The following is a 10,000-nucleotide window of genomic DNA, read 5'->3' as shown; positions in this document are numbered from 1 at the left end:
AGGCATTTCCTTTAATCTTTTTTTGATTGATTGATTGAAATATTTATTAACACCTTAGTAGCCCGGAACTATTGAATCCATTTATAGCGCACGGACCACTTTTACCGGCGCACCGGCAGTTGCTGTGCATGTCTGTGTAGCAGCTAACAATAGCCACACCACTCTAGAGTCGATCGACAACAATTAGAATTAGACAGGATGATTTAGATCGGGAGTTATGATCGTTTTAAGATTTTCGTTTTCGTCCGCTAAACAGGCAGGGAACATTTTCGATGACGTGTCACTTTTTGACACGTCATCGGAACGGGCAACAAGCGCTCCTAGGCTGTGGAGCGATGCGATCGGTTTTGATATCATTAATCTCCGTCCTATTTATCAATCTCCGGCTTGGACACTTGACCATGACCTTGAACTTGACGGAGAACTCCGCCCCGGGCTTCCATGGTGTTAACAGTTTGCAGAATTACAGTACATTTCAAGCACAAACTCAATACAAAGACTGTTAACTGTGAGTGGACGACCCAATTAAGCATTACACTTGTTTACAAGAGGGTCCACCATGTTCAATTCATCAAAACATTTAGAGACGTACAAATAGACACTTCTATATATAGTCAAAGAACAGAGTCCACCCGACACTGATCGACATATACGTCACCATCGAAAGCCGTCACTCATCCTTATTAATTACAACATACTACTTTTTTACCTCCAAAAACTAGGTACGTAGCAAATAGCTAAACCTAATAATTCAATATTTCAAACGTTCTTTCTTCGTTCTTTCATAGAGAAGCTGAGATTTGACAGTTTGTAGCGGTCGACAGTACTTGCGCGCTCTGCTTGCAAACCTAACCCTAACAAGCAAGTAGGCACTCGACAGAGTGCAGTTCTAGTTATTATTATTATTATTAAAGGACCAAGCAGTCCTGAAAGTAGTTTTTGTAGTTTTTTTTACCCTCACTTTACGCCAAAAGTCCTAACTATTGTGGCCAGCAGCTCATTGTCTCTATAAGAGGAGCTGCAGCTCAATGTCTCTATAAGAGGAGCTGCAGCTCATTGTCTCTATAAGAGGAGCTGCAGCTCATTGTCTCTATAAGAGGAGCTGCAGCTCATTGTCTCTATAAGAGGAGCTGCAGCTCATTGTCTCTATAAGAGGAGCTGCAGCTCATTGTCTCTAAGAGGAGCTGCAGCTCATTGTCTCTAAGAGGAGCTGCAGCTCATTGTCTCTATAAGAGGAGCTGCAGCTCATTGTCTCTATAAGAGGAGCTGCAGCTCATTGTCTCTGTAAGAGGAGCTGCAGCTCATTGTCTCTATAAGAGGAGCTGCAGCTCATTGTCTCTATAAGAGGAGCTGCAGCTCATTGTCTCTATAAGAGGAGCTGCAGCTCATTGTCTCTATAAGAGGAGCTGCAGCTCATTGTCTCTATAAGAGGAGCTGCAGCTCATTGTCTCTATAAGAGGAGCTGCAGCTTATTGTCTCTATAAGAGGAGCTGCAGCTCATTGTCTCTATAAGAGGAGCTGCAGCTCATTGTCTCTATAAGAGGAGCTGCAGCTCATTGTCTCTATAAGAGGAGCTGCAGCTCATTGTCTCTATAAGAGGAGCTGCAGCTCATTGTCTCCCAAACACCCAAACTGAACAGTTGTGTTCCCTTTTTGTTGCTGTTATTATTTAGTTAACCCATTTAGGCCTGACGTCAACATTTAAAAAAAAAAAAAGTCTTCTAAATCCTGACAGTTTTATTAAAACCCCATGTTTCTATGTCAGTTGTTCTCAAACATATTCATGTCAAGGAACCCAATATATATGACATTGGCCGCCGACACTCATCTGAAAATATGTTGTTCCAGGGACCCTCTCAGTAGCAAAGATTTGAGTTAAAAACTCGCTCTGAAAGAATATATATTCAAAGATTTCAGGCACATTTTCACGATTTTTCAAAAATAGCAGCTGCTATTATTATATATTATTATTATTACCTGCAAACAGGTTGACTCCCATGATGCTGAAGATCAGCCAGAAAATCAGACACACCAAGAGCACGTTGAAGATGGAGGGGATGGCTCCCACCAGGGCTCCTACTACTACCTGTACACATTAAATACATTAATACACATTAAATACACATTAATATAATACCAGATGGAGGGGATGGCTCCCACCAGGGCTCCTACTACTACCTGTACACATTAAATACATTAATACACATTAAATACATTATTACACATTAAATACACATTAATATAATACCAGATGGAGGGGATAGCTCCCACCAGGGCTCCTACTACTACCTGTACACATTAAATACATTAATACACATTAAATACACATTAATATAATACCAGATGGAGGGGGTGGCTCCCACCAGGGCTCCCACTACTACCTGTACACATTAAATACATTAATACACATTCAATACACATTAAATACATTAATACACATTAAATACATTAATACACATTAAATACACATTAATATAATACCAGATGGAGGGGATGGCTCCCACCAGGGCTCCCACTACTACCTGTACACATTAAATACATTAATACACATTAAATACATTAATACACATTAAATACACATTAATATAATACCAGATGGAGGGGATGGCTCCCACCAGGGCTCCCACTACTACCTGTACACATTAAATACATTAATACACATTAAATACATTAATACACATTAAATACATTAATACACATTCATATAATACCAGATGGAGGGGATGGCTCCCACCAGGGCTCCCACTACTACCTGTACACATTAAATACATTAATACACATTAAATACATTAATATAATACCAGATGGAGGGGATGGCTCCCACCAGGGCTCCTACTACTACCTGTACACATTAAATACATTAATACACATTAAATACATTAATACACATTAAATACATTAATACACATTCATATAATACCAGATGGAGGGGATGGCTCCCACCAGGGCTCCCACTACTACCTGTACACATTAAATACATTAATACACATTAAATACATTAATATAATACCAGATGGAGGGGATGGCTCCCACCAGGGCTCCTACTACTACCTGTACACATTAAATACATTAATACACATTAAATACATTAATACACATTAAATACATTAATACACATTAAATACATTAATACACATTAAATACATTAATACACATTAAATACATTAATACACATTAAATACATTAATACACATTAAATACATTAATACACATTAAATACATTAATACACATTAAATACATTAATACACATTAAATACATTAATACACATTAAATACATTAATACACATTAAATACATTAATACACATTAAATACATTAATACACATTAAATACATTAATACACATTAAATACATTAATACACATTAAATACATTAATACACATTAAATACATTAATACACATTAAATACATTAATACACATTAAATACATTAATACACATTAAATACATTAATACACATTAAATACATTAATACACATTAAATACATTAATACACATTAAATACATTAATACACATTAAATACATTAATACACATTAAATACATTAATACACATTAAATACATTAATACACATTAAATACATTAATACACATTAAATACATTAATACACATTAAATACATTAATACACATTAAATACATTAATACACATTAAATACATTAATACACATTAAATACATTAATACACATTAAATACATTAATACACATTAAATACATTAATACACATTAAATACATTAATACACATTAAATACATTAATACACATTAAATACATTAATACACATTAAATACATTAATACACATTAAATACATTAATACACATTAAATACATTAATACACATTAAATACATTAATACACATTAAATACATTAATACACATTAAATACATTAATACACATTAAATACATTAATACACATTAAATACATTAATACACATTAAATACATTAATACACATTAAATACATTAATACACATTAAATACATTAATACACATTAAATACATTAATACACATTAAATACATTAATACACATTAAATACATTAATACACATTAAATACATTAATACACATTAAATACATTAATACACATTAAATACATTAATACACATTAAATACATTAATACACATTAAATACATTAATACACATTAAATACATTAATACACATTAAATACATTAATACACATTAAATACATTAATACACATTAAATACATTAATACACATTAAATACATTAATACACATTAAATACATTAATACACATTAAATACATTAATACACATTAAATACATTAATACACATTAAATACATTAATACACATTAAATACATTAATACACATTAAATACATTAATACACATTAAATACATTAATACACATTAAATACATTAATACACATTAAATACATTAATACACATTAAATACATTAATACACATTAAATACATTAATACACATTAAATACATTAATACACATTAAATACATTAATACACATTAAATACATTAATACACATTAAATACATTAATACACATTAAATACATTAATACACATTAAATACATTAATACACATTAAATACATTAATACACATTAAATACATTAATACACATTCATATAATACCAGATGGAGGGGATGGCTCCCACCAGGGCTCCCACTACTACCTGTACACATTAAATACATTAATACACATTAAATACACATTAATATAATACCAGATGGAGGGGATGGCTCCCACCAGGGCTCCCACTACTACCTGTACACATTAAATACATTAATACACATTAAATACATTAATATAATACCAGATGGAGGGGATGGCTCCCACCAGGGCTCCCACTACTACCTGTACACATTAAATACATTAATACACATTAAATACATTAATACACATTAAATACATTAATACACATTAAATACACATTAAATACATTAATACACATTAAATACATTAATACACATTAAATACACATTAATATAATACCAGATGGAGGGGATGGCTCCCACCAGGGCTCCCACTACTACCTGTACACATTAAATACATTAATACACATTAAATACACATTAAATACATTAATACACATTAAATACATTAATACACATTAAATACACATTAAATACATTAATACACATTAAATACACATTAAATACATTAATATAATACCAGATGGAGGGGATGGCTCCCACCAGGGCTCCCACTACTACCTGTACACATTCAATACATTAATACACATTAAATACACATTAAATACATTAATACACATTAAATACACATTAAATACATTAATATAATACCAGATGGAGGGGATGGCTCCCACCAGGGCTCCCACTACTACCTGTACACATTAAATACATTAATACACATTAAATACATTAATACACATTAAATACATTAATACACATTAAATACACATTAAATACATTAATACACATTAAATACATTAATACACATTAAATACACATTAATATAATACCAGATGGAGGGGATGGCTCCCACCAGGGCTCCCACTACTACCTGTACACATTAAATACATTAATACACATTAAATACACATTAAATACATTAATACACATTAAATACATTAATACACATTAAATACACATTAAATACATTAATACACATTAAATACATTAATACACATTAAATACATTAATACACATTAAATACATTAATATAATACCAGATGGAGGGGATGGCTCCCACCAGGGCTCCCACTACTACCTGTACACATTAAATACATTAATACACATTAAATACATTAATACACATTAAATACACATTAAATACATTAATACACATTAAATACATTAATACACATTAAATACACATTAATATAATACCAGATGGAGGGGATGGCTCCCACCAGGGCTCCCACTACTACCTGTACACATTAAATACATTAATACACATTAAATACACATTAAATACATTAATACACATTAAATACATTAATACACATTAAATACACATTAAATACATTAATACACATTAAATACATTAATACACATTAAATACATTAATATAATACCAGATGGAGGGGATGGCTCCCACCAGGGCTCCCACTACTACCTGTACACATTAAATACATTAATACACATTAAATACACATTAAATACATTAATACACATTAAATACATTAATACACATTAAATACACATTAAATACATTAATACACATTAAATACATTAATACACATTAAATACATTAATACACATTAAATACATTAATATAATACCAGATGGAGGGGATGGCTCCCACCAGGGCTCCCACTACTACCTGTACACATTAAATACATTAATACACATTAAATACACATTAAATACATTAATACACATTAAATACATTAATACACATTAAATACACATTAATATAATACCAGATGGAGGGGATGGCTCCCACCAGGGCTCCCACTACTACCTGTACACATTAAATACATTAATACACATTAAATACATTAATACACATTAAATACATTAATACACATTCATATAATACCAGATGGAGGGGATGGCTCCCACCAGGGCTCCCACTACTACCTGTACACATTAAATACATTAATACACATTAAATACATTAATATAATACCAGATGGAGGGGATGGCTCCCACCAGGGCTCCTACTACTACCTGTACACATTAAATACATTAATACACATTAAATACATTAATACACATTAAATACATTAATACACATTCATATAATACCAGATGGAGGGGATGGCTCCCACCAGGGCTCCCACTACTACCTGTACACATTAAATACATTAATACACATTAAATACATTAATATAATACCAGATGGAGGGGATGGCTCCCACCAGGGCTCCTACTACTACCTGTACACATTAAATACATTAATACACATTAAATACACATTAATATAATACCAGATGGAGGGGATGGCTCCCACCAGGGCTCCCACTACTACCTGTACACATTAAATACATTAATACACATTAAATACATTAATATAATACCAGATGGAGGGGATGGCTCCCACCAGGGCTCCCACTACTACCTGTACACATTAAATACATTAATACACATTAAATACATTAATACACATTAAATACATTAATACACATTAAATACACATTAAATACATTAATACACATTAAATACATTAATACACATTAAATACACATTAATATAATACCAGATGGAGGGGATGGCTCCCACCAGGGCTCCCACTACTACCTGTACACATTAAATACATTAATACACATTAAATACACATTAAATACATTAATACACATTAAATACATTAATACACATTAAATACACATTAAATACATTAATACACATTAAATACATTAATACACATTAAATACATTAATACACATTAAATACATTAATATAATACCAGATGGAGGGGATGGCTCCCACCAGGGCTCCCACTACTACCTGTACACATTAAATACATTAATACACATTAAATACATTAATACACATTAAATACACATTAAATACATTAATACACATTAAATACATTAATACACATTAAATACACATTAATATAATACCAGATGGAGGGGATGGCTCCCACCAGGGCTCCCACTACTACCTGTACACATTAAATACATTAATACACATTAAATACACATTAAATACATTAATACACATTAAATACATTAATACACATTAAATACACATTAAATACATTAATACACATTAAATACATTAATACACATTAAATACATTAATATAATACCAGATGGAGGGGATGGCTCCCACCAGGGCTCCCACTACTACCTGTACACATTAAATACATTAATACACATTAAATACACATTAAATACATTAATACACATTAAATACATTAATACACATTAAATACACATTAAATACATTAATACACATTAAATACATTAATACACATTAAATACATTAATACACATTAAATACATTAATATAATACCAGATGGAGGGGATGGCTCCCACCAGGGCTCCCACTACTACCTGTACACATTAAATACATTAATACACATTAAATACACATTAAATACATTAATACACATTAAATACATTAATATAATACCAGATGGAGGGGATGGCTCCCACCAGGGCTCCCACTACTACCTGTACACATTAAATACATTAATACACATTAAATACATTAATATAATACCAGATGGAGGGGATGGCTCCCACCAGGGCTCCCACTACTACCTGTACACATTAAATACATTAATACACATTAAATACATTAATACACATTAAATACACATTAAATACATTAATACACATTAAATACATTAATACACATTAAATACACATTAATATAATACCAGATGGAGGGGATGGCTCCCACCAGGGCTCCCACTACTACCTGTACACATTAAATACATTAATACACATTAAATACACATTAAATACATTAATACACATTAAATACATTAATACACATTAAATACACATTAAATACATTAATACACATTAAATACATTAATACACATTAAATACATTAATATAATACCAGATGGAGGGGATGGCTCCCACCAGGGCTCCCACTACTACCTGTACACATTAAATACATTAATACACATTAAATACACATTAAATACATTAATACACATTAAATACATTAATACACATTAAATACACATTAAATACATTAATACACATTAAATACATTAATACACATTAAATACATTAATACACATTAAATACATTAATATAATACCAGATGGAGGGGATGGCTCCCACCAGGGCTCCCACTACTACCTGTACACATTAAATACATTAATACACATTAAATACATTAATACACATTAAATACATTAATACACATTAAATACATTAATACACATTAAATACATTAATACACATTAAATACATTAATATAATACCAGATGGAGGGGATGGCTCCCACCAGGGCTCCCACTACTACCTGTACACATTAAATACATTAATACACATTAAATACACATTAAATACATTAATACACATTAAATACATTAATACACATTAAATACACATTAAATACATTAATACACATTAAATACATTAATACACATTAAATACATTAATATAATACCAGATGGAGGGGATGGCTCCCACCAGGGCTCCCACTACTACCTGTACACATTAAATACATTAATACACATTAAATACACATTAAATACATTAATACACATTAAATACATTAATATAATACCAGATGGAGGGGATGGCTCCCACCAGGGCTCCTACTACTACCTGTACACATTAAATACATTAATACACATTAAATACATTAATATAATACCAGATGGAGGGGATGGCTCCCACCAGGGCTCCTACTACTACCTGTACACATTAAATACATTAATACACATTAAATACATTAATACACATTAAATACATTAATACACATTCATATAATACCAGATGGAGGGGATGGCTCCCACCAGGGCTCCCACTACTACCTGTACACATTAAATACATTAATACACATTAAATACATTAATATAATACCAGATGGAGGGGATGGCTCCCACCAGGGCTCCCACTACTACCTGTACACATTAAATACATTAATACACATTAAATACATTAATACACATTAAATACATTAATACACATTCATATAATACCAGATGGAGGGGATGGCTCCCACCAGGGCTCCCACTACTACCTGTACACATTAAATACATTAATACACATTAAATACATTAATATAATACCAGATGGAGGGGATGGCTCCCACCAGGGCTCCCACTACTACCTGTACACATTAAATACATTAATACACATTAAATACATTAATACACATTAAATACACATTCAATACATTAATATAATACCAGATGGAGGGGATGGCTCCCACCAGGGCTCCCACTACTACCTGTACACATTAAATACATTAATACACATTAAATACATTAATACACATTAAATACATTAATACACATTCATATAATACCAGATGGAGGGGATGGCTCCCACCAGGGCTCCCACTACTACCTGTACACATTAAATACATTAATACACATTAAATACATTAATATAATACCAGATGGAGGGGATGGCT

General features: G+C 31.4%; 1 protein-coding gene across 1 annotated transcript in view; it reads right to left on the bottom strand.

Moving 5' to 3' along the window:
- LOC306919604 (sodium channel protein type 4 subunit alpha B-like) overlaps positions 1–10,000 on the bottom strand; it is a gene marked incomplete at both ends in the record, with an annotated part of 104,814 nt that overhangs the window by 41,732 nt on the left and 53,082 nt on the right. The window contains one exon of the mRNA XM_079532363.1: positions 1,978–2,086. Within this exon, the coding sequence (XP_079388489.1) occupies positions 1,978–2,086 (109 nt within the window). The remainder of the gene's footprint in view (positions 1–1,977; positions 2,087–10,000) is intronic.

This window comes from Electrona antarctica (genome assembly GCF_951216825.1).
Source record: "Electrona antarctica genome assembly, contig: scaffold_378, whole genome shotgun sequence".
NCBI classification, from domain to species: domain Eukaryota; kingdom Metazoa; phylum Chordata; class Actinopteri; order Myctophiformes; family Myctophidae; genus Electrona; species Electrona antarctica.
The sequence above is the reverse complement of the archived record's forward strand: the minus strand, read 5'-3'. Positions and strand labels throughout refer to the sequence as shown.